We start from the raw sequence: 27498 nt of genomic DNA on the forward strand, positions 1-27498 counted from the left end.
TAAGATAAAGCCAAGCAAAACGTATTCAGTTTAGCACAGAGGCTTCCAAACTTTTTTCAGGCCGTAAAACATGTTAGTTAAAGAAAATCCAGAACTCTTGATTGGGGGGCAAAAAATTGACTCTTTTTGAGTTGGGGGGGAGGCTTAGTCTCTCATAGAATCCCATCAAGTTCTCATATAATCCTAAGATCTTGCAGACCACGGTGTGAAAACCCCTGGCTTAGTGTCTTTGGTAAACCGCTCATTTTAATTCCAGTAACAAGTCACTTAAAAAAAAAAAATTAACTCCAGGCTTAGCAAGTTGCAAATACTGTAGAAGCATTGTTTTACATGGTCTACTTATTCAAGTTGTTTCTCTTGTTTCACTGGCATACATTATTACATGAAATCCATTTCTGTTCCGAGTTCAAAGTCTAACAAGAACACCAGTAGGGACACCTCAGTCCATGGCATTGGCAGGCATGCTGGCCTTCTTCACCAAGAAGAGACCCCAAAGCTGTCCATCTCCAGGCCCTTCTGGACTTCACTTACCCAAATGGGAGGGACCCCGATCGTGGCCTGACCTCCATTTTTAAACATGAATTGCCTCAAGCAGGAATAGGAACTAATGGATTAGAAGATTTAGGCCATTGTCCTCATCAAAGGCAAAACCTAGCTTACACAGCATTGTACCTGGGTTCTGTTTTCATCAATTTTGAATGTATTTTAAATACAGTCTCTCAGCCCAACTCACCTCACAGGGTTGTTGATGTGGGGAAAATAGGAGGAGGAGGAAGTATTAGGTATGTTCGCCACCTTGAGTTATTTATAAAAATAATAAAGGTGGAATAAAAATAAAATTAAATCATGCCTGGCCTTTTATTTGTGTTAGCCAGTGCTGCCTAAAAGACTTATTTTTCTAAGTAAATTGAACTGAGAGTGGGAGTGGGTGGTGCAATGATGTTTATTTCTCTGCTCAGTGGCACTTTCTTTGCTACATGCCAGACAGAATGAACCTGGTGAATTTCTGCCTGTCATTACTGCTGCTGTTACGTAAGAGGGTTTTTTTTCCTCATTGAGCTTCTATGTATGAATCCATTTAACCCTCACATCTCTGTGAGGTACGTTTCACTCAGAAGTATTCCCACATCATCCAGTGAGCTTTAGGGATAGAAATTACTGGCATCCAGGACATAGTATAACCCGTGTCTTGGATTCATTTTACCCTCCCCCTTAACATCCTAATTGCCAGAGCAACATAGTCATGTGGTATTATTAGTTAATCTGCAAGATGTTATTGTAATATAATTCAGTATATGCAGATGTATCTCACTTAGCCAAGAGGCATTGCATTTCTCTGTTTAAATAATACCGTGCTTGTCAACATCCAGAGGAACTTGCTCCTAGATAAAAACATTTAAAGTTGCAGCCAAAGGCAGTGAGGATTTCCTTGCTTGTGTTGCTCAGCTTCTATAATTATTTTGGTAACTAAAAATAAACATAAGTGCTCTTTACATCATATAAATATTTCTACTATTTCTACTATTTTCTCCAACAGTAGGTAACTTTCTGTAAGTGGAGTTGCATTCCAAAAGTATTAACAATTGCCTAGATGGCTGCAAGTTGTGGTCAAGAAAAAATACGATGGATTACTACAATAATTCTGAGTTCATCTCTTCAGGTAATGTATGCCATTAATGCTCTCACAAAATGGCTGCCAGTTGGAAAAGTTGCAAGTTCACAAGATTGCTACACGCAGACAGCATGGCCAGGCACCAAACACTAATTTACTAGAAAGCAAACTGGTGATGTTACCCTTCCTTATCCTTCTCTAGCCTTCACATACCATATTCTCACCAATCTAATTTTATATGTATATGTATGTATATACTGTGTGTGCGCATGTGCGTGTGTGTATACATATTTTCTGGGGAGGTGGCCTCATGTCTAAGCAAAGCCATGGGCTGCAGACACCCATCTTTGTATCAGGTGGAATGCTTTTGAGCCTATATGGAACCTCCGACCCAAGTATTCTCAGATTGCCTATCCCAGTATTAGATGTAATTGAAATGAGTTCTGTTACCGGAAAGAACAAATAACTATTGAAGAATCTCAACATTGCTTCTGGTTTGAGAGAGGGGAAGCAGCCACAGCTATTTGAGCTTTTAAAATAGTGGAATGTGTTTGCAGGATGCACTAGACCAGCCTTTCCCCAACCTGGGGACTTCAAGATTCTCTCTCTCAGAATCCTCATCAATGGCCAGGCTGCCTGGGAAATTCTACAACTTTGAAGTCTATGCATCAGGGGGACACCCTTTGCAGAAGTTGGACTGGCTTATAGCCCTGAGTTGCCACATTCCAGGAGCGTCTGGGCATGTGTGTGTAAAAAAAGTCAAGATGATGGGATGAGACTGTGATTGAAGCCCCACCTCTCTTGATTTTTTGACATCCCCCCCCATTCCTGCAACAATCAGTGTTTCTTCCTAAGTTACTGAAATAAATTGAGTTGTGATAAATTCCTGCTATGTTTCTAGTCATCATTTCTGTAACTGTAGGATTTTTACTCATTTATCTTTGCTTCCGGACAAAACTTATTAATCTGTTTTTATTAATTTTGTGAGTAGAGATGATGCTCACCTATGTGTTGCCCTTCCTTTCTTTTCTCTTGCAGCTCTTCCTTTAGTTGGCCAATAGCAATCACACCCTATATTGAATAGTCTAATGAGAAAGAGGCAGTGCAGAAAATGGTATAGAAGATTTTATCTGGATTCTCCTTGCTTTCAAGGAGATTGATAAATCTATAAAGTTTATCTCTATTTTTACTCCTTGTTTTTTTTAATACTGTTGAAGGATTTTTTCCTTTTGTTGCTGGCAGGATCGGTTCTTCAAGGGCACCCTACTGTCAAAGCTTTTTTTTTTTAAAATAGCGTTCTGAATTGATGAATAGGGAAAAAATGGGAAAATTTAGCTAGCCTATCTCAGGATGACCATGTGTATATAACAGAATAATTACATATCTAACTACGTTTGCTTACATGTTTTTAATGGCATTGGATTCTTTAAAAAGCTCAAAATGAAATTGTGATGAAGAATAATGGGCCATCTTTTTAAATAAAACACTACAGCCTCACAGCATTTTATTTTAATGGGCTGAAGATGAAAAGATAATTTTTTAAAAACTAAAAAATCTGGAAAAATTATTTTCACATAAACCAGCTAATTTGACTGACAAAATGAAATGCTGAATGTGGCACATTATTCACTTGTACAATTTACTTCCACAAACTGGGATTTGAGACAGTAACTTTGCTTACTTTTTAAAAAGTTAGAAAAAATACCAGATAGATCCAGTAACAGCAGTCAGCTAACAAAGACAAATTGCACTTTAATATGCAAGAGTAGTCTATCTCCCTACAAGATTGGAGGACAAAGGAAAGACAGTAATAATTAGTCTTATTCCATGATTGGAGCTTCCATAAGCATTTATTTTTCAGCTTTTGCAAAGAGAGGACTTAGCTAAATGGGCCTTGGGTTGATCCAGCATAACAAAGATTGCAGGGTTTTTCAAATTAGTATTTATGAATATTGAACTATTTTGAATGTTTTAATGATCATTCTATTTAAGGGACAGAATAATAAATATATTTTAATATAGCATTTTGTTGCATATCTAGGGTCATGAAATTTCAACAACCTTACAAAATCAGCAACACCGGGTTCGTTATTCAGATTCAGTGGAAGATGGATCTATTATTTTCCCACTTTCTGGTATAGTACTATAAACTTTTTTTTAAAAAAATGTTGAATCTAGCAGCATGGTATCAAGCTTACAAGGCTGCTGCTGCTGCTGCTGCTATTTTATCCCATCTCTTTTATATATAAGTGGCAAACATACGTGCCTCCTATTTTCCCCACAGCAACAACCCTTTGCAGTGGGTTGGGCTGAGAGAGAATGAATGGCCCAAAGTCACCCAGCCAGTTTTTCATGCCTAAAGGAGGCCTAGAACTCTTGGTCTCCTGGTTTCTAGGCCAGCACCTTCACCACTACACCAAACTAGCTCTCTTTAAATGGAGCAAATGGTTAAAGAGCATGAACTAATGAAAAAAATGAAAGAAAAATAGGTACGTTGTGGATTTTGAAACTACTGTAAATGAAATGGAAAGGATATAATAAGTCAGAATGAAAGACTGATCTCATGAAAGTGAAGTTGATTAATGCATGTAAGTGAAAGTGTAGGTGTAATTGGTAGTCCTCAGTTAACAACCACTTGTTCACCGACTGATTTAAGTTATGTTGGTGCTGAACAAGTACTTACAACCCCTCCTTGAAGTTCCAACCGTCCTAGCACCCCTGCAGTCATGTGATTGTGATATGGGAGTTTGGCAGCTGGCTTGCACTTAACGACCATCCTGCAGTCACGTGATCATTTGTGACCTTGCCTGCCAGCTTCCCACAAGCGAAGTCAATGGGAAGCTACCAGGGAAGGTTGAAAGTCACTCCTATAAGTCACTCCCGCTCCAGCACCACTTCTCCTGAGGAACTTAGCTATGGAGTACGGTATCCCAGGGATATTATACCCTGTAGCACTCATACACTCACAGCACCTCCCGCCCACACTCCGTAGCGCACACCCACCTGGCCACACTCATGCAGCACCACAGCAGCAACCTGCATGCCCTCCTGCACCTGGCAGCAGCCATCCCCTGCCCAGCCACATTCATGCTGTGCTGCAGCACCCAGTTACCTGCCTGCCAGGCTGCTTGCAACTTCCTGCCAAGTCCACCTAGGATTTGCAACTTCCTGCCAGCTTCCCCATTGATTTTGCTTGTTGGAAGCTGGCAGGAATTTGCAAGGAGATCTTCGCTTAACAACCCATTTAACAACAGCAACAGGGACTCCCAGGATTGCCATCGCTAAGGGATGCGGTCACATGATGTCACACTTTATGACCACATCACTTAGTGATGGAAATTCTTGGTCCCTATTACCATCATTAAGCGAGGACTACCTGTATAAATGAAAGGGCTAAAATACAGTATACAGTATGTCAGAAAGTAGGAATTGTTGTCATCTAGGTTATTGTGGATGCATATGAAAGTAACAATTCATAGGTTCATGGATCAACATGTTATGTTCCAGTGAATGGTGAAAATAGATAAACCAGGAATGTATTTTGGGAAACACTGCAATATGATTCAGTGGAAAAAAAACTACTGTTAGGTGACATGAATGAAACAGTGGGAATGAGTTCAGAGTACAGAAAAGTGATATGGACATTTAGAGACCCAAGAATGAGTAAGAATTTCTGCTTAGAAAGAAGACGGTTTATTTTGAATACATGGTTACCCATAAATCTATTAATGCATACATGGGGAAAGGGAATGTTTTGAAAAGTATGATTTGATTATGATGAAAGATTGAAATAATTATTGAATAATATGAGGGTGATGAGCGATTCTGAATAAGAAAAGCAGTTCTTCTGGGTCTTTGTGCTCTGCCAATTTCCTTAGCAGTAGCATTAAGCCTGCTGCATAAAACTTGCAAGATAATATCATTGTAGAAAATATTATCCATGATCCCCACTGCCATGTTTTCATCTCTGTTCTAGATCTTTTGTTGTTTGTCTAGTCGCTTCCAACTCTTCATGACTTCATGGATCATCACACGCCAGAGCTTCCTGTCAGTCGTCACCACCCCAGCTCCGCTAAGGTTGAGTCCATCACCTCTAGAATATCATCCATCCATCCATCTTGCCCTTGGTTGGCCCCTCTTCCTTTTGCCTTCCACTCTCCCTAAGATCAGCATCTTCTCCAGGGTATCCTGTCTTCTCATTATGTGGCCAAAGTACTGCAGTTTTGCCTTTAATATCATTACCTCAAGTGAGCAGTCTGGCTTTATTTCCTGGAGTATGGACTGTCTGATCTTCTTGCAGTCCAAGGCACTCTCAGAATTTTCCTCCAACACCACAGTTCAAAAGTATCTATCTTCCTTCACTCAGCCTTCCTTATTTTATTTATTTATTTATTTATTAAATTTATATCACCACCCATCTCCCCCAATGGGGGACTCTGGAGGGTTTACAATAAAATGACACTAAAAACATATCCACATAATTTACCATTAAAATATAAATAGAAAATGAATACAAAATCCAAGTGGAGATGGAGCACAATCACTAAGGGGTGCTATGGCACCAGCCATCCCCAGATGGAGCTGTCGCTTTCCCCCTCCCAAGCAAGGCGGCAGAACCAGGTCTTCAGTTTCTTCCGGAAGTCCGAGAGCAAGGAGACCTGTCTCAACTCCGGGGACAAGATATTCCAAAGGGCAGGCGCCACTGCAGAGAAGGCTCACCTCCTGGACCCCACTAGATGAAATTCCTTTGCTGATGGGGTCCATAGCATGCCCTCCCTGCCTGACCGGGTGGGGCGGGTCGATGTTATGGGGATGAGACAGTCCCTCAGGTACCCTGGTCCCATGCCATGTAGGGCTTTAAAGGTAATAACCAACACCTTGAATTGGACACGGAAGTAAACTGGTACCCAATGCAGTTCACTAACAGTGGTGTCACATGGGCTGATTTTACAGCACCGGTAACTGTCCAGCTTTCGCAGCCATACGTTACTATGGGGAACACCATTGCTTGGACTATGCAGACCTTTGTTGTCAGTGTGATGTCTCTGCTCTTAACTATTTTATCGAGATTTGTCATTGCTCTTCTCCCAAGGATTAAGCATCTTCTGATTTCCTGACTGCAGTCAGCATCTCCAGTAATCTTTGCGCCTAGAAATACAAAGTCTTTCACTGCCTCTACAGTTTCTCTATTTCCCAGTTATCAATCAAGCTGGTTGCCATAATCTTGGTTTTTTTGAGGTTTAACTGCAACCCAGCTTTTACACTTTCTTCTTTCACCATCATAAGGCTCCTCAGTTCCTCCTCACTTTCAGCCATCGAAGTGGTATCATCTGCATATCTGAGATTGTTAATGTTTCTTCCAGCAATTTTAACCCCAGCCTTGGATTCATCAAGCCCAGCACGTTGCATGATGTGTTCTGCGTACAAGTTAGGTGAGAGTATACAACCCTGCTATACTCCTTTCCCAATGTTAAACCAGTCTGTTGTTCCATGGTCTGTTCTTATCGTTGCTACTTGGTCCTTATACAGATTCCTCAGGAGGCAGAGAGGATGACTTGGTATCCCCATATCACCAAGAACTTGCCATAGTTTGTTATGGTCCACACAGTCAAAGGCTTTAGAATAGTCAATAAAACAGAAATAGTCATTTTTCTGAAACTCCCTGGCTTTCTCCATTATCCAGCAGATATTGGCAATTTGGTCCCTAGTTTCTCTGCCTTTTCTAAACCCAGCTTGTACATCTGGCAATTCTCGCTCCATGAATTGCTGGAGTCTACCTTGCAGGATCTTGAGCATTACCTTACTAGCATGTGAAATGAGTGCCACTGTTCGATAGTTTGAACATTCTTTAGTGTTTCCCTTTTTTGGTATGGGGATATAAGTTGATTTTTTCCAATCTGATGGCCATTCTTGTGTTTTCCAAATCTGCTGGCATATGGCTTGCATCACCTTGACAGCATCATCTTGCAAGATTTTAAACAGTTCAGTTGGGATACTGTCATCTCCTGCTGCCTTGTTATTAGCGATTCTTCTTAAGGCCCAATCAACCTCACTCTTCAGGATGTCTGGCTCTAGCTCACTGACCACACCGTCAAAGCTATCCCCGATATTGTTATCCTTCCTATATAGGTCTTCCGTATATTCTTGCCACCTTTTCTTGATCTCTTCTTCTTCTGTTAGGTCCTTGCCATCTTTGTTTTTGATCATACCCATTTTTGCCTGGAATTTACCTCCAATGTTTCTAATTTTCTGGAAGAGGTGTCTTGTCTTTCCTATTCTATTGTCTTCTTCCACTTCCGCGCACTGCTTGTTTAAAAATAATTCCTTATCTCTTCTGGCTAACCTCTGGATTTTTGCATTTAATTGGGCATATCTCCCCCTATCACTGTTGCCTTTTGCTTTCCTTCTTTCTTGGGCTACTTCTAGTGTCTCAGCAGACAGCCATTTTGCCTTTTCTTCTTTTTCTTTGGGATGTATTTTGTTGCTGCCTCCTGAACAATGTTGTGAACTTCTGTCCATAGTTCTTCCAGGACCCTATCTACTAAATCTAGTCCCTTAAATCTATTCTTCACCTTCACTGCATATTCCTTAGGAATATTAGTGAGCTCATATCTAGCTGATCTGTGGGTCTTCCCTAATCTCTTTAGTCCAATCCTAAATTATCCAATAAGAAGTTTATGATCTGGACTACAGTCAGCTCCAGGTTTTCAGCACCTGATCAGGAGGCCGGGATTCCTTTAACTGTTTTAATGAAGCGTAATGAACGGTACAGAAGGCAAGCTGCGAATAGAGTTCCTGCTCAAACCTAACTTTAAAAACTACATTCCCTTAGTTAGTCACCTTTCCCATGAAACCATGTCACCCCCCTTCCCATCCAGATGGTACTCCTGGCATATCTCAACCCCGTGTCCTTGATGTCCGCCATAGCCATAATAAACCACTTCACACTCCAACTTCACACCCCCTCCCATCTGGCAACACAGAGTCCATTCCTCGGAGAAGGAAATGATGGTAGATGCTCCGATAAGGGGTTTTATCAGAGTAAGTTGTCTTGGCAAAATTCTATCAGCCTATGTCCTGCTTCGTTTTGTTCTCCCAGGCCATGCTTACCTGTAATTCCAGGTGTCATTTGACTGTCCACCTTAGCATTCCAGTCTCCTGTAATGAAAATAACATCTCTTTTTAGCGTATTGTCCAGTGGGTGCTGCAGATCCTCATAGAACTGATCTACTTCATCTTCAGCATCTGTGGTTGGGGTGTATATTTTGATCACTGTGATGTTAAATGGCTTACCCTGAATTTGAATTGAGATCATTCTATTGTTTTGGGTTTTTTGGATTGCATCCAAGCACTGCTTTAGCCACTTTACTCCATTTCTTCTGTGGTCCTCTTGTTGTTTGTTGTTTATTCATTCAGTCGCTTCCGACTCTTCGTGACTTCATGGACCAGCCCACGCCAGAGCTTCCTGTCGGTCGTCAACACCCCCAGCTCTCCCAGGGATGAGTCCGTCACCTCTAGAATGTCATCCATCCACCTTGCCCTTGGTCGGCCCCTCTTCCTTTTGCCCTCCACTCTTCCTAGCATCAGCATCTTCTCCAGGGTGTCCTGTCTTCTCATTGTGTGGCCAAAGTATTTCAGTTTTGCCTTGAATATCATTCCCTCAAGTGAGCAGTCTGGCTTTATTTCCTGGAGGATGGACTGGTTTGATCTTCTGGCAGTCCAAGGCACTCTCAGAATTTTCCTCCAACACCACAGTTCAAAAGCATCTATCTTCCTTCTCTCAGCCTTCCTTATGGTCCAGCTCTCGCAGCCATATGTTACTACGGGGAACACCATTGCGTTAACAATGCGGACCTTTGTTGTCAGTGTGATGTCTCTGCTCTTAACTATTTTATCGAGATTTGTCATTGCTCTTCTCCCAAGGATTAAGCGTCTTCTGATTTCCTGACTGCAGTCAGCATCTGCAGTAATCTTCGCACCTAGAAATACAAAGTCTTTCACTGCTTCTACATTTTCTCCCTCTATTTGCCAGTTATCAATCAAGCTGGTTGCCATAATCTTGGTTTTTTTGAGGTTTAGTTGCAAGCCAGCTTTTGCACTTTCTTCTTTCACCTTCATCATAAGGCTCCTCAGTTCCTCTTCGCTTTCAGCCATCAAAGTGGTATCATCTGCATATCTGAGATTGTTAATGTTTCTTCCAGCGATTTTAACTCCAGCCTTGGATTCCTCAAGCACAGCATGTCGCATGATGTGTTCTGCGTACAAGTTGAATAGGTAGGGTGAGAGTATACAGCCCTGCCGTACTCCTTTCCCAATCTTAAACCAGTCCGTTGTTCCGTGGTCTGTTCTTACTGTTGCTACTTGGTCCTTATACAGATTCTTCAGGAGGCAGACAAGATGACTTGGTATCCCCATACCGCTAAGAACTTGCCACAATTTGTTATGGTCCACACAGTCAAAGGCTTTAGAATAGTCAATAAAACAGAAATAGATGTTTTTCTGAAACTCCCTGGCTTTTTCCATTATCCAGCGGATATTGGCAATTTGGTCCCTAGTTCCTCTGTCTTTTCTAAACCCAGCTTGTACATCTGGCAATTCTCGCTCCATGAATTGCTGAAGTCTACCTTGCAGGACCTTGAGCATTACCTTACTGGCATGTGAAATGAGTGCCACTGTTCGATAGTTTGAACATTCTTTAGTGTTTCCCTTTTTTGGTATGGGGATGTAAGTTGATTTTTTCCAATCTGATGGCCATTCCTGTGTTTTCCAAATTTGCTGACATATAGCATGCATTACCTTGACAGCATCATCTCGTAAGATTTTGAACAGTTCAGCTGGGATGCCGTCGTCTCCTGCTGCCTTGTTATTAGCAATGCTTCTTAAGGCCCATTCAACCTCACTCTTCAGGATGTCTGGCTCTAGCTCACTGACCACACCGTCAAAGCTATCCCCGATATTGTTATCCTTCCTATACAGATCTTCCGTATATTCTTGCCACCTTTTCTTGATCTCTTCTTCTTCTGTTAGGTCCTTGCCATCTTTGTTTTTGATCATACCCATTTTTGCCTGGAATTTACCTCCAATGTTTCTAATTTTCTGGAAGAGGTCTCTTGTCCTTACTATTCTATTGTCTTCTTCCACTTCCGCACATTGCTTGTTTAAAAATAATTCCTTATCTCTTCTGGCTAACCTCTGGAATTTTGCATTTAATTGGGCATATCTCCCCCTATCACTGTTGCCTTTTGCTTTCCTTCTTTCTTGGGCTACTTCTAGTGTCTCAGCAGACAGCCACTTTGCCTTCTTGGTTTTCTCTTTCTTTGCGATGTATTTTGTTGCCGCCTCCTGAACAATGTTGCGAACTTCTGTCCAGAGTTCTTCCGGGACCCTATCTACTAAGTCCAGTCCCTTAAATCGATTCTTCACCTCCACTGCATATGCCGTAGGAATATTAGTGAGCTCATATCTAGCTGATCTGTGGGTCTTCCCTAATCTCTTTAGTCTGATCCTAAATTGTGCAAGAAGTTCGTGATCAGAACTACAGTCAGCTCCAGGTCTTGTTTTTACCGACTGTATAGATGACCGCCACCTTTGGCTGCAAAGGATGTAGTCAATCTGATTTCGGTGTTGTCCATCTGGTGAAGTCCATGTATAAAGCCGTCTCTTAGGTTGTTGGAAGAGAGTGTTTGTTATGCAGAGTGAGTTGTCTTGGCAAAATTCTATCAGCCTATGTCCTGCTTCATTTTGTTCTCCCAGGCCATGCTTACCTGTAATTCCAGGTGTCATTTGACTGCCCACCTTAGCATTCCAGTCTCCTGTGATGAAAATAACATCTCTTTTAGGCGTGTTGTCCAGTAGGTGCTGCAGATCCTCATAGAACTGCTCTACTTCAGCTTCTTCAGCCTCTGTGGTTGGGGCGTATATTTGGATCACTGTGATGTTAGATGGCTTGCCCTGAATTTGAATTGAGATCATTCTATCGTTTTTTGGATTGTATCCAAGCACTGCTTTAGCCACTTTACTATTAATTATGAAGGCTACTCCATTTCTTCTGTGGTCCTCTTGTCCACAGTAGAAGATCTGGTAATCATCTGATGTGAAGTGGCCCATTCCAGCCCATTTCAGTTCTCTGACGCCCAAAAATCTATCTTTAATGTTGACATCTCACCAATAATCACATGGAATTTGCCCTGGCTCATAGATCTTACATTCCAGGTTCCAATAGTGTGTTATCCTTAGAACATCAGATTCGCCGTTTGCCACCAGCACCATTGGCCGCTGGCTGTCCTTTCGGCTTTGCGCTAGCTGCGTCATCACATCTGGGGCTAGTTGAACTTATCCTCTGTTCCTCCCCAGTAGCATTTTGACCATCTTCCGACCCAGGAGTCTCATCTTCTGATGGTATGCTGACATATGTCTGGTTGAAGTGATCCATTTAGTTCTAGATCTATTTTCTTGGAATTTCCATTAATCTTCAATATGTGGATTTAGGATGCAGCTTTATATAAATGTTTCAGTTTCAACAGCTGTATATACCCAGCCATACACAAATCATATATGTACTTTTTTAAATCAACAATTAAGTATAGTTTAATCAAAAATATTCTTCTTGCTCAGGTGTTGCATTTTTGCTTGCTGATGCTCAAGACTTGTTATTTACAAATAGCAAAGTCACTTTTGAAAGAATAAAGAAGTTCATGACCATTCACAGAAATGGGTTTTTACTTTTATCAGCTGCCCTTCATGGACAAAAAGAATGGGAAGTGATGTTCAGAGTTCAGCAGAGGTATGAAATCAATCAATCATTTTTAATTTGCTTTATTACTAATGGAAAATGGATATTTCTATAGCATTTGCCAACTCATACTATTTAAGACAATTTACTTGTGTTCATTCAGTGAAAGCTAGCCAAGAATAAAAGCACTTTACCTTGTTATATTGCAACTTACAAGATACAGACTCCCAGTCATTTGGACCTTTGAGAGTCATGGTTGAGGCCAGGTTACCACATAGAAAATGCATTGGTTGTGCTTGTGGATGTCCTTTGGAGAGACCAGGATTGGTGGAATGCAACCCTTCTGGTTCTCCTTGGTCTCCTAGCAGTTTTTGATCCTTCTGGGTGGCCTCTAAGGGACTGGGGGGGGGGGCACTGTTCTGTAGTGATTTCCCTTCTTCCTAAAGTGGTGGTGCTAGTTGGTGATGGTGGGAGAGATCTGCCTAGGAAGTGCCTCAAGGATCTTTCCTCTCTCCACTCCTTTTTAACATTGACATGAAACTGCTGGAGAGAGTAATCTGTTGGCATCAGCTTTGGTATCAATATGCTGATGATACCTAATTATCCCAAACAAGGTATGCCATGGAAGGGCTGGTCCAATGCCTGGAGGCTGTTAGGGCCTGGAAGAGAAGGAACAGATTCCAATTAAATCCCTTCCAGATGGAATTGGGTTTGTGACCTAATGATAAGAAGGGGAGCATGCTATGAATATTACAAGAGTAGAACATATCCTGATGATGTTGCAAATTTGAATGGATCAACGTATTTAAATTTGGGGGTTGAAATGTAATTGTATGCTATTTTTCATCTGTACTAAAAAATTTAAGTACAAATGGATATTTATGAAAATTCTGTGCTTAAGTTTTTTAGGCAGTAATTTACGAATACTTCCAGTCCACAATACTGCTGAAGCTATTAAACTAATGTTGACCATAGCAAAGGTAAGGGCAGAATTTATATTTTAAAAATTCTATGTCTACATTAATACATAAATATTTGCACTCAAATAGATTGTGCGGTACTGTGGACATAACTGCATGATACTGCCACGGTAGGGTTTTTGGTTTCAAGACTGCTTTTGTTATTCCTTATAGTAGTAATTAGAAATGTATCTAATCCAAAATTTCCTAAAAATGAAGATAAATAATATTAGGTACTTGCCCAAGTATTATTTGGTTCAGCTGTGCATACACAAAACTGAGGAAAATGCAGCTGCTTTAATAAGAGTCAAAGTGTTGTTGACTCTTTAAGGCAGCCACAATTTTTTTTCAGGCTCAAGCAGAAATCTGAAAAAAAGCACTTGAAAGAATAGTAGAGTGGTCCAACATACTTTTTCTAACATTTATGAAGTGTGCACAGCCCTATTGTTATGGACTTAATATTTATCTAATACATTCAATATAATATTGGAGTTTTGTTGAACCAAACTTACTTTGAATAAGAATACAGAATTTAAAGAACAAAAGAAGAGTGGAACTTAACGGAAAAATTTGTTGATTGGAGGGGGTTAAGCTGAGCCACTGGCAGCAAAAGTCTTTTGGGCAGGAAACATGTTCCTCATTCAGACTGCTGAACTGAAACAGTTGAAGGCAAAACTGCTCAAGATTATTATTTTTTTTTAGAAGGGGCAAGGCATAAAAAGATCCAGATTTTTACCTACCTAACTTTGGCACAAAATGAAGCCAATCTGAGGACAGTCTGTGCTAAATTTCCAGTAAGTTACATCCACTCAAAGCCCCTAAATAAGCCCTGAGTTTTAAAGCCCTGAGCTCCACTTCAAAACATCTGATGAGGTTAAGATAGATGCAGCACAAGATTTGTAGGTCAACAACAATTTAGCTGCCACCTTGCCATTGTGTGTGTGTGTGTGTGTGTGTGTGTGTGAGAGAGAGAGAGAGAGAGAGAGAGAGAGAGAGATTATAATAGTAAAATCTAACCCAAACTAAACTTAAAAAAGAGAGGAGTAAAAAGTGCAAGGAAAAAGGAAAAGAAGAAGAAAAATAAAAGCAAGACAATAATGGAGAAAAGAAACATATAAAGAAGTGACTTCCAACCTTCATCATAACAAGTATAAACAAATTTAATGACTCTTCACCTCCTCTAAGGTTACACGCAATTATCTCTTCATGCTATATCCCATCCCTTATCTACAAACAGATGATAAAACGTCATCTTTTTAGTCCTGGTGTCAGCAAAAATTCCATAAAGAGTTGCCAGAAGTAACAGCATACCTTATTTTAATCTTGATCAAATAGACCAACTTTATATTCCTTCCTTTTACTTCTAACAGTCTTAATCTTTCGTGCTTTCATATATTGTCATAGGATTTGATTTCTCTTCATTTCTTCTTTGTTCCATCACACAGAGTTCTTTAAGGCTTTAACAAGCCTCTTTTGAAAATCCAATAGGAAAAAATTGTCCAGGTCACTCTCTTGGTTTGTCATTTGTATTTCCTTTTTAAATTTTAAAACATTAGCCAGTTTCTTTTGTAAATCCAGTGAAACATCCTTTTCTAAGTCATTTTCTTGGCCTGTCAGTTGTAAATCCACTTTCAATACCATCTCTATCTTTTCAGATAAAATTTGTTCTACATGTCATTTCTTCAACATCTTTTGGACATAGAAGCAGACATCCATAGAAGCAGACATCATTACTAACATTGTTGATATTGTAGCTATTTCCTGACTCCATTCTTCAAAAGTCTCCTCCAGTATTTTCATTGTTGTTTCACATCATTTTGTATGCCTGTATTTTTCCTCTAACATCTTTACATCCTCCCAGCATCCAGTTTTTAAAATCATGAAATTACTTATCTTTGTTGTCTTACAAAAACAAGAACAGGATCTATTTCCCACGAGAAACTGTTTGTTCTTTAAAATTCCAAAACACTACTGTAAGTTTCAATATTCCGAATTTATCTGGACCCTTAGTCCTTTATAACTTTCTAAGCTCAAAATCTTATTTAGCTTTTTGCTGTTTATTTCAGGTTCTTTAAATTCTTAAGCTTATGATTAAAATTTTATTTTGTTCAGGATTGAAGGCAGATGCATTTGGCATTTTCAAACTGGTCATTCCAAAGATCTCTGATAGCTTAGAAGTAGATAATGAACAAGTTCCAAAAGTGATTAGTAAGTGAGGTTAGAGAACTTAGTGTCCTTTGAAAGGTGCCAAGATGGATATTCCTGTTGTCTCCCAGCATTCAAACCCGCAGGAGGCCGCTGTCCTACAGTCTCCTCGTGAGTAGCAGCTGTCCAGAGCATGTAGGTGATCCGCCTCTCTCTCCTTGTCTGGAGAGGTTCTGAAGAGCCGATCTACTCACCGGCTCTTCATTCTTCACCGTGGTTGTCGGCTCTGCTTTTGCAGAGGCATCTTCAGTCTGCCATTCCAATCCCCAGAATGCCACCCTGCCATTTTGGATTACAATCCAGCAGCCCAATTCAAAATCCATCTTCTTGACAGTGAGCCCCAAATTACTTCAATGGATCTTACTTCTGAGTCTGCCTCTAACCATTGTGTTACAAGGATATTTTAGCATATGTTTTTAAGAGCAGATAGTGTTTAATTATTTCTGTTTATATCACATCAATATAAAATCAGAATTAAGTCTGGAAGTTCAACCACTTGAAAATGTTATTTATAGAACTTTTGCTTCAACATTGGATGGTAAAATGCTCCAATCATTCTCTACTGTTATGGTGTAATACATAAATGATTACTATAATCTATTGTATTTCTCTCTTATTGGGAAGACTTCTTCAAAACCCTATCTGGACAACATTCGCTATAGAATGCTAATGGCAAAGGCACAGATTGTAGAACAAAGCCCTGTTTGGAAAATGCTTCATCACAGCCAACTGCACTGAAGTTAAACACCATCCAAGGGTATATTCAAAAATTTGACCATGTTTATTCGCTCATTGTTGTGCTTTAAAAAACATATCCACAAAGAAATCAGAACACCTGTTTGAAAATACATTTTTAACAGATATGTTCAGAATAAAAATTCTCTGTAATTAGATGTTTAATTTCCTGTGTAAAGAGAGGAATATTACTGTTATATATTTTCCTTTCAATAGTCAAAAGAAGACAGGTATAAACAAAAGCTTGTATATAAAGTTCCCAGTATCGTTTAAGTAATATTGGGGGAGAATGGTCATTATTCAAAAGTACAGAAGAGCAGCTAATAGACATGATTCTAACTTTATAGTTTTACATCACAATAGTTGTTTACTCACTTCTATTTTTGTTTTTTGAAAAATTCTTATTCAGTATTTTAGCAATGTTCTTTCCTTGTTATTTTTTTCTTCCCTTTGAATTACCTGAAGTATTGTGGGGACTTATACAGTTTGAAATTTGGGTAAGAAGAACCATAGTTCTAACACATCTGTCTATCAGCCTGTGACAAGGTTAGGAATTAAATTATAAGCAGCTTTTGCCAATCAATTCACTAGTATGAGACTTAATTTGATGGGATGAAATCCAGACCAGCTGTTCTGTTAATGGAAGAAACCCTACTACTCATAGAACAAATTACAATCCAAGAGAAGCTTGCTGCTAGAAGGGGAAGGGTTGAGAGAAAGCAAACAATCTTTGCCAGTTATCTTTTCCCCCTTCCATTCTGCTTCTCAAACTGCCCTGGAGGATCCCACTAATTCTCTGCCGCAGGTTTTCATGGGATTCAAGCAGCAAAATGGTCTTGCTCCCTTCCTCAAATTTTAACAATCCTTTTAGTCATAAATCTTGTTAATAAAACTGATTGTACCAAGTAATACCTGTTGCAATTTTTGCTTGCTTTTATATTGATACTTTATTTCATAGTATGCCTTTATAAATAGGTAACATTACATAAAATGTTAGGGTGAAACTTCATGGTCATGGATACCTGTGGTTCTAACATCCAAAACATAGCAAGAGCACAATATAGTCCAGCCATTGGGGCTAACATCTGAAGGTTTACAGGAAAAGATATATTCTAAAACTTCTTGAAGTCTGTATAATAACGATTACTTTGAAAATATTTAAAATTTGGCATGTTATACTTCAGTCAATCTGACTTGACAAGTAAAAGTGGAATACTGAAATAAAGGTTTTTTAAAATTTCATTCCTTCAGTTGCAGCCTTTGTTTTCAATGAGTTCTTCTACCCTTGCCAGAACACTCTCCATTAAATCAAACGTGAAAAGTGCAGAGTGAAGAGCCTGAAACAGATAACATTATAAATGTAGAAGTATCTTGGAAATAAGCATATATCAAATCCTTAAGTAAAAAGGAACCCCCACATACACACATTTTAATAGCTTCCCTAAAACCAAATCACTCACCTGAAGCTCCATGTTAGTTGTAATTCCTGACAACTTTGCCCCAGCTACTGTTAGAGCACAAGTCCTTTTGGGAATCTGAGGCTCTGCGGTGGAAAAAAATGAAGGTTAGTAATGTACGACTCCCTGTAACCTCACTTCTGCTTGAAACTCACTATTTTGGGGTGTGTGTATGTATGTGTTGATTGATTGATGTATGTAGTGGTTAAGGTTCTGGCCTAGAAACCAGGAGACTATGAGTTCTAAGCCTCCCTCCTTTAGGCAAGAAAACCAGCTGAGTGACTTTGGACCAGTCACTCTCTCTCAGCCCAATCCACCTCACAGGTTTGTTGTTGTGGGGAAAAATAGGAGGCAGGAGTATTAGATATGTTTGAGAGAGAGAGAGAGAGAGAACAGGCAGGATAAAAATGTAATAATAAAGATAGAGAGACAGAGATGGAGAATAGCACCTTTGAGTCAGTGTTGACTCCAGGTACTGCCTGGACAAGCCCCTGCAGGTTTTTTGGCAAGATTTCAGAAGTGGTTTGTAGTTCTGACTTATTTTAACCACTAAATGTGAAAGCATAGCATAAAGGTAAAACAGTAAGTTTCACCCTTGGTCGGCTCACAGTATGGGACTCTTAAGTTTATATCTTCAGTATCCCCTGCAGTCAGTCTTACTCAGCATTTCTTAGAGGACAACTATTAACATAGAGCTCGTTTGGTGCAGTGGTTAAGGTACTGAAATAGAAACCAGGAGGCTGTAAATTCTAGTCCTCCCTTCGGGGGCCACTTATTCTCTCTCAGCTCAGCCTGTCTCACAGGGTGGTGGTTGTGGAGAAAGGAGGAGGGAACATTATGTACATCACCTTGAATTGTACAGAATAAAGGCAGATATAAATAAATGATTTTATGTGCATGCTATTTTTATTTTTGTTCAGTTGGTTATTTACCTGCAACTCTTTGCACAACATTGCACAACATTTTGCTAGGAATAAAGCCTTTTGCTTTCTGTTTTTCTTCAGCTATTTTCAGTATGTCAGCAGAAAGACATGTCACCTTATTTTGCTTTCTGCATTTTGGGATAGTTTTATTTCCTTCATTTTTAACAATGCCACAAATTTCAATGCAGAATTTTTCAGGCACTCTATTTCTCAGATCGAATCCATTAAATCTATTCTTTATCATCTCTGCATAATCATAGGGAATATTGCTAAAGTCATATCTTGTTAGTCTGATGATGATGTTTCCTTTAAGTTACAATTTTGCAAAAAACAAAAATCATGATTGGAGCCACAAAAAGCACCTATGGTTTTTTGTGCTGACTTAATAGAACTTCTCCATCTTTGATTGCAGAGTATGTATTCAGTATGATTTTGGTGTGACCATCCAGTAATGTACAGGTATAGAATCACCTTTTAGGTTGGTAGAAAAATGTATCAGCACTGAGTTTTCTTGACAGAACTATATTAGTTTTCTTCTGAAGGTTTTATGCATGATTGTATGGGGAGGAAGAGCCCATCTGATGTAGTGGTCGGCATCAGGCTAGAAACCAGGACACCATGAGTTCTAGTCCTGCCCTAGGAACAAAGCCAGCTGGGTGACCTTGGGCCAGTCCCTCTCTCTCAGCCCTAGGAAGCAGGCAATGGCAAACCAAAATCTTGCCAAGAAAACTGCAGTTGCCAGAAGTCAACACTGACTTGAAGGCACCAAAAACAAAAAGTGTGCGGGGGGTGATGGAAGAGGGAGGTCATATCACCCATGCTTACTTTTGTGGTCCATGTCATCTAAAAGCAACTTTCCCCATAATGCTATCCATATGCATGGACTTTGACTCCTAGAATTCCCCAACAAAGCCAAGCTGAGAATTCTGTAAGTTGAAATCTAAACATCTGGAGGACATCCAGATTTGAAAAGTCTCATCAATCTATAATTACACAAGACCCAGAATACCTCTCTCCCTTCCAGAAAATGTGTTGCAAATCTTATATTCCATAATGGACCATTTTGTGTTAATGGAATTTAACACTAGATTTCTAATTTCTTTATAAAAATCAGCATGCAAATCCAGTATTATTAGCTAAAATAGCCAACTCACAAAAGTATACAAAATTATTCTGAACAACTATTTTTTAAGAAGTCACAGATTCCTGCTCTATTATACTGAAAGGTCACATTTAATGTCTTATCACTTCCTTTGCTTAGAGTCAAAAGGTCTCTGGTTCAATCCTACATTCCATTCTTAGGTCAAGATCCATTTGAGGTTTTGGCCAGCTCTTATTAACAAATGGGCAAATGGTGCGGAGCAGTTTCATACACTCTTCTTAAATTGATCTATTTCTGCATTTGTTTCTTGAATTCTACATAGTCCAAACATCTTAGTCTAAATTGCAGCCATCCTTTGTGTCTGTGAAAACTAAGACACACATGAAATAATGAAGTTAACTAACCTCTTTTGTTTTCTTTCTTCCTTTTTATTTCTGCTTCATAGTGTGCTCTTGACATGTTAAGTCCAGTGTGTAAGGGCTTCAAGAAATTCCTCTCTATCTTGTAAAGTTCTGTCCATACACAAGTCTCAGGAAAAAAAGAAATATTAAATATGATCAGCAGCACTATAATTTGTAAATCTTAATAAACATTTTCATCAGTGATATGATCTGCTGGTTTTAAAGAGAAAAGGATTTAAGACATAACCTGCATTGCTAAGCTACATTTTAATCAGTTAAATACATGTGGCTTTTCCAGTGTCTTAATATAGCATTTATTTTCACTCATAACTGAACTTCATCTGGAGTATTTGATGTGCCCTCCAGATCAAACCTGGAAAAGTGTGACTCGTTGAGTGCAACTCCACTAATCACAGGTTGCACTACAACCATTACTAGATTAATATAATAACACAGATATTCCACGTCAGATGACAAAAACAGAGACGTTGAGCTTTTGTCAGATCACTTGAACTGGCTGGTTAACAGATTATGCTTTGCTTGCAAATTTTAAGATGTGCAGCCTGTAATGGCAGTTGCCCCAAGTATTTGGACCAGCTTTCTTTGGGGCCAGGTAGCAAGAAATGGGGGTTAATTTTAATTTACTGTATTGTATTTTTATTTTATTGATGCCTTAGTGACAGACAAGTCAACTGAAAATACTGCTTTAGGGCTATAGGTGATTGATCCCCAATTTAGAAAATGGTCTGAATGACATTAAACCATGTCTGAGTGCATAAAGACCCCCACAAAACCCTGAAATCCTGTAATACAGGAAGTCTGACATATATAAACTGCAGCTGCTCCCTAAAATCACATTAGCTGTGATTTTCCATTCCTGAAATCATGTCAAGCGTCAGCAAGAACCTTTATAAATGTTGTATTTCAAAGCAAACTCCAAGTATGTCTTATTATACATGTTCTATTTGTAGCATTAGGAAGAAAAATGTATAGTGCAGCAAAATGCATACATAGTCCTTGACTTTTGACCGTTCATTCAGTGACCATACAAAGTTACAATGGTGCTGAAAAAAGTGACTTATGATCAGTCCTTGAAGTTACAGCAATGTAACACTCCCCCATGGTAACATGATCAAAATTCAGGTGCTTGGCAGCCTGCCCGCACTTATGACCACAGGGGCTCTTCAACTCCCCACACCTGCCTATCTCCCCCCATCTCTGCCCTTTTCACTGCCCTGCACAGGGCCTTCAGCAGCCTCAGCTGGCTGCCCCCACCCCCAGGCCTCTATGTCAGTCCCAATGCAGCTGGCACCACTGCTGAGGAGTGCTGCCTCAAGCCCCACACCACGGTCAGCCACCCCAGTGCCACAGTGAAAAGCCCTAGCCGTACCTCCACCCTGCACTCCACAGGCCCTGCCATGCCCAGCTGGCTCATGCAAGGCAGCTGCTGGCCACGCCAGCCTTCTTCCCAAGCGTTCTCCAAATAGCACGCCCTGTTCTCACGATGCTTCGGAAAGCCTTCAGAAAGCTTCTCAGGTCTTCCAAAGCACTGTGAGAACGGCCTGCCTGCCATGCTCCAAATAGTGCTGCCCATTCTTGCAATGCTTCAAAAGCCTTCGGAAAGCTTCTGAAGTCTGTGCGTGCTGGAAGGCCCCTTGGAGAACTGATCTTGGGCTTCAGTGCATTTGGAAGCTGCTGGCCCTTTGTGAGGCTTTGCAGGAGGAAGGCTGGGCTGAGAGTGAGCAGAGGGCCTGCAGGTAGGCTCTGCCAGTGCTGGGCTGGCCTCCACCCCTCACTAAAGCCCACAGGCCAGTTTTCCAGGAGTGCTTCCAACATAAGCTGCAGAGTGCATGCTGTGCCTCCAGGAAGCCCTCATCTCTCTACTCCCTCCAGCTCTGCCACCACCCCAAACAGCACCTCCCACACAGCCTCCATCTTCACCTGGGGAGCTGCCACCAGCTCTCCTGCCTCACCTGGAGACAGAGAGTGCTGGGCCTCACCATCCTGCAGCCTCTTCTCCAGCCAGGCCTGGCAAGCTCCCTTGGGCAGAACTGCTGCACTCACTGTGCACATCCCAGGGCTGCACCCTCACCCAGCGCCCAGATCCCAGGCCAGTAGCAGGAGGAAGATAACAAAGGTCAGCTGTGGGCAGCAGGGGTAGGCGGCAGAGTGCAAAGCAGCCAAAAGAGCAGAGATGGGGGGGAAGGTAGGCAGGTTGGGGGACTTGAAGCGAAGGTGAGCACAGCAGGGCAGGAGAAACATGAGGTCCTGACCTAACGATGGTGCTGTCTTGCCCTAACGACTGCAACTAGGATACTAGAGCTTCCATCTAAGTGGTGCGGTCATGTGATATTTTGCCTAACGACTGCATCACTTAGCGATGGAAATTTCGGTACCAATTGTGGTTCTAAGTCGAAGGCTACCTGTAGTATTTCAGTGACAAATTCCCTTTTTTGTTCTGTATATTATTAACCTGCCATTTTCTGGTTAATGAGATGTTCAGCCCCAAGCTGACATAGAATTGGTTGATGGTTTTGGAATAAGTACCTCTCCTAGGACTGAACCTGCCAAAGACCTAAATTTACAATTGCTTTTCCATGATTAATGAACAGTACATACTTAGAGTAGATTAAGAAAAAGAAATCTGATGCAAAGTTGGTTTCAAAATTTAAATATAAATTGTTCCCTTGATTATCACAAGCCATTTGCCCATCATAGCATAGCAGCTGCATAGGGACAGAAGCTTGCAAAAAACTATCAGTCATTATGAAAAGCTGTTACAACCACTGAATGTGAAGCTGAATAAGCACCATTATGAAAAACTGATATTGCAAGATGGACTTGCTAATGCAGCTGTGTCTGTTGTGCATTGAAAGACTCCCCATGTCAAATAAAAATACTGTAGTAACTTCCATGGAAATACAAAACACAAACATTACCAACAGGGTTTATCTACTACAATATGCTTTATTTGGTAAATATGTGAAAACTAGTCAGAAGTGAAATCTGAAAAACATTATTTTCCTTGACTTCTAGGAAAAAGAAAAAAAAACTGAATTAACTTAATTCTACCTTTAAAAAAAAAACACTAATGTCCCCATCACTCCATTCCTTCTGGATCACTCTGCTCTGAGGATTTAGGAATCTCCAGAAACTCTCACTATAGAAAATTATTTATTCCTAGATTAAGTACAGTATCAGTGGTAAAACTATCATTAAGCAAGCCTAGCATTTTGCTAGGGGCTGTGCATCAGATGGGACCACCACCACCACCCATTGGCATTTGGGTGTGTAATTCTGCATCATCCTGGGTCTATTCCTGACTGCTCATGGGGCTGGGGTGGCATGACTCCTATAGGGACCCTGTATTCATCTCTGGCCATAGGCAGAGAGCTTCTCTGGGTATGTGGGGACAGCACAGGAGAGCAATGGAGGCATATTGTGAGCAGCAGTATGGAGGGCCTTGACTCAAGGCTCCAGTTATGGCAGCTGGAGGGAAAGAGAGGGACATATCGCTGCTAAACACAGGCTGGATAGGCAGCTGGAACCAGCAGACCTGCCCAGACACAGTCCCATTGGAATGGGGGTGAGGCCTGGCTTTCTTTCAGCAGGAAATGGCTTTTTCTTAGGTTGAGGGAAGTATCCCTCTCTCTCAAAAGCTTCATATAGTTCTTTGGTTATTTTAGTTGCATCTAATAGATGTCACAAGAATGTACACTAAAAATAATGGCTGGGTTTCCATGTCACACTATGGCATGGTTAAATAAACTGAATACAGGTAGTCCTCACTTAGCAACCACAATTGGGACTGGCAACTCCATCGCTAAATGTCGCAGTCACAAAGCAGAAAATCATGTGACTGTGATGGACTTATGACCTCACTTCTGCTTTGGTCATTAAGCAAAACATCATATAACCACAATTTATGATTTTATTTCCACATTCTCCATTAACTCTGCTTATCATAAGCCAGTTGCGAAGCACACAAATGGTGATCACATGACCATGGGACGCTGTGACGGTCATAAATGTGTGCTAGTTGCAAAACACCTGAATGGTGATCACGTGACCATGGGATGCTGCAATAGCCGTATATGCAAGGATTGGTCACAAAGCTTTTTTTTTTTACACAATCGTAATTTTGAATGGTCATTAAACAAGGCAGTCAATACATGAGGTCTACCTATAAGCCATAGTTGGCAGGGACTGCAGAACATGCTAATTCATCCATGATTAATTCAATCCTGGTGTAGAACAGGATTTGAACCTCCTTCAAGGTTTTGAGGTTTGAATACCTCCCCTACTCCCACCCAGCTCTGAGGAGATCAATACATAAATAAAAAGTCAGAACTGAGGAGGGCGAGCCAAGCCAAGCGTAAAATGTTGACACCATTGGTGAGAAGAAGCCAACATTTTACAATCATACAAAGGAAGCAGCAAAACTCCTAAAGGTTACTTCATTTTTCAAAACCACAGTGAGGAGAATGAAGAAGGTCCAAAAAGAAAAGATAGTAATCATGGTGAACTGGGAACAAAATAAAACCCTTTGTTATCCTGGCCTTTCAAGATTGTCCTACAGACCAAAGGAACCCCTCCAGAGATTCACCACAGGGAATCCCTAAGTGTACCAACTCTTGCCTGCCTCAGTCAGTAAAGGGGCCAGAAGAGCAACCGAGAGCAGTTCCTGTACTAACATGGCCTCTCAGGAATTTCCTGTAAACTGAATTCACTTTAGTGAATTCTCGAGTGCTCATAAAAATGTTTCATTATTTTAAGTGGACATGCGAGCCACCTGGTCCATTTCCAAAGGACAGTAATGAGATTTTTAAAAGCTTCTGTTATTATATAGCCACCAGCAAAGCTAGTGTGTACATTTAAACAGAATGGCTCTGCTACTTTCCAACACTGGAACAAGTATCCTGCCTAGCATGCTGAGTACCTCTTTTCATGGCCCCCGCCTGCCCCTGGCCAAGAACAGTGTTTCTGGGCCCTGGTCACTGATTCAGTTGGGTCGTACAGGGGGCCCTAGCTCTGAAGCGACACAGACACACGCAGCACAGATTCTCTGGCCAGCAGACTATACAGCCAGGTAGAATGAGAGAGAGGAGGAGCAACTGATTTCTACATGCCATTCCCTGTCTTCCTGCCTATATGAGAATGTATATAAAAATAAGTTATATATAAATTTAAATTTATAAATGTATATAAAAATAATTTATTACTACTGCACTCTGTGCATGCTCTGTACAGCCTGCGTTTATAATGCAAAAACCAATTTTTCTGGTTTGTTCAACTTTGTGTTGAACTTTTTACTGCATTTTATTTGCATGTTCTTGGTCTCAGTCTGTTCTGTGTGCTTTTTGGGGCAGGGAGCAGGGACCTATTTCCAAACTAACTATGCCCCTGAATGATGCATTGCTTACATCCTTCTTCATGCAGAGTAGCCATGCATCTGAATACTGCAACCTTACTCTTAACAGTATCTTGCATAGATTGAAGCCAGACTGAATTCCAATTACGAAATATCAGAAAAATGAGATGCACTTCAACTCCTACCCATGGAGCTGATCCAAATTACCACCGTGAATTAAAAACTGCAATGATACCCCAATACGCTGAACATACCAGCAGAATGCAGCAGTACCACAGATGTGTTTGGGGCCTGATATCTTTACATGACTTTCCAAAGCATTCCACCCACGTGGGGAGCCTAAATATATGGCCTCAAATGTTATTTAAAGGGCACCAAGCCAGAAGGCCATCCCAGTTTTCAAAACAGCTGGGAAATGGGATTAAATTTCTAGTAGATCCACGCTGTACAGTATGTGCTACTGAAATGAAACCTAACCATATTTATTTATTTATTACTCATATTTAGCCACCGCCCATCTCCCCCAGAAGAGGGACTCTGGGCATAAATATGCACAAACCTTTTGCATAAATATGCATAAACCATATGGATTTGAATCCCAGAGTTTTCAGCTGAATCTGAAACGTGCCTAACCACTGAAGTATTAACTTGGAAACATCTAGCTAAAGCCAGCTTTTATTTCTAAGAAAATATGTCTAGAATCAAAATGCAAGGTTGTACGCTTCAGTAGTAAATATTACTTCAGGGCTAATAATTTGTTTTTAATAGAATAGGGATGTCAGCTAGCTTGCATGATTGGCTTATGTTGACTGTCTATTTACAGAAAGCAGCACATTTGAAAATCAGGTCAGGGAGCAAAGCTTGCAAAAAGGAGATGAATGTACAGAAGAGCAGCAAATAATTCAGAAATGGAGGCAATATCCTGCTTGCTGCTTGAGAGGCATAAAATATCTGCTGGAGCAGACTTGAACTCAGAAAAAGGCTCCTGATAGCTATCTACCCTCCAGCAGAACAGATTTAGCTCTGGAGGACAGTTTGGCAAAGCATATTTACTAGCAACAATTAGACTGCTGTGACCTGGCTTTTTTGCTCTCCCTCTTTTTCTTTCCCAGGGTGATTTTCTTTGCTAAAAATGCTAAATTTACCCTTCTTAAAGTCTTGAGGCATGCCTTGATTCTACATCTAAGAGAAGATATGCTAAGCACTGTTATAAAGATTCTCAGAGATTCTCAAATAGGCTTAGTCTTGGAGGATTAGAGCGAGAGGGTAGGAGAAAAAAAGGAACTCCTATGGTGATGGCATTTCAATTTCTGTATCAGAAATTATTCATCATAGACTGATTAAACACAGACATTTTATATATGCAGACCAAAAGGACCATCATGCTATTCCTTTAGCAAATCTGTGTGTGTGTGCCTTTGAGTCAGTGTTGACTCCTGGAGACTGGCTAGACAGTCCCTGCAGTTTTCTTGGCAAGACTTTGGAAGTGGTTTTGCCTCCTTCCTGGGGCTGAGAGGGTGTGACTGGCTGAAGGTCATCCAGTTGGCTTCATGCCTAAGGCGGGACTAGAACTCACCATCTCTTGATTTCTAGCCTGGTGCCTTCACCACTACACCAAACTGGCTCTCTCAAACTGGCTGGGTGACCTTGGGCCAGTCCCTCTCTCTCTCAGCCCAACTCACCTCACAGTTGCTGTTGTAGGGAAAATAGGAGGAGGAAGGAGTGTTAGGTATGTTCTCTGCCTTGAGTTATTTACAAAAATAATAAAGGCAGGATAAAAATTAAATAAATAAATCCTACTAATAAACCCTTCAGCAAAGGATCGTTACCTTGTCGTGGTGCTGGAGCTTGAGCACCTCAATGATGCCATGAGCTAAACCGTGAAGGGCCACCCAAGACAGGAAGGTCATGACAGAGAGGTCAGACTAAATGCGATCCCTGGGGAAGGTAATGGCAACCCACCTCAGTATTCTTGCCGTGAAAACTAAATGGATCAGTACA

The 27498-nt window shown here is 40.6% G+C and overlaps 2 protein-coding genes across 3 annotated transcripts in view; one reads left to right on the plus strand and one right to left on the minus strand.

The window, feature by feature from the left end:
* The first annotated feature begins 1540 nt into the window (after positions 1–1540).
* C3H1orf146 (chromosome 3 C1orf146 homolog) lies at positions 1541–16264 on the plus strand. The gene is made up of 5 exons (XM_063298256.1): positions 1541–1660; positions 3654–3747; positions 12227–12395; positions 13246–13324; positions 16133–16264. The coding sequence occupies exons 1-5, from the start codon at positions 1592–1594 to the stop codon at positions 16244–16246; spliced, it is 525 nt and encodes a 174-aa protein (XP_063154326.1). The 5' UTR covers positions 1541–1591; the 3' UTR covers positions 16247–16264.
* Positions 16265–16268: 4 nt separating this feature from the next.
* GLMN (glomulin, FKBP associated protein) overlaps positions 16269–27498 on the minus strand; it is a 40780-nt gene continuing 29550 nt past the window's right edge. For both annotated transcript variants that reach the window (XM_063298255.1, XM_063298254.1), the window contains 3 exons: positions 20130–20253; positions 17704–17786; positions 16269–17580 (listed from right to left, as the gene is read on the minus strand). In XM_063298255.1, the coding sequence (XP_063154325.1) occupies positions 17491–17580; positions 17704–17786; positions 20130–20253 (297 nt within the window). In that variant the 3' untranslated portion in view covers positions 16269–17490. The remainder of the gene's footprint in view (positions 17581–17703; positions 17787–20129; positions 20254–27498) is intronic.

Source organism: Candoia aspera, chromosome 3 (assembly GCF_035149785.1).
Source record: "Candoia aspera isolate rCanAsp1 chromosome 3, rCanAsp1.hap2, whole genome shotgun sequence".
NCBI lineage: Eukaryota > Metazoa > Chordata > Lepidosauria > Squamata > Boidae > Candoia > Candoia aspera.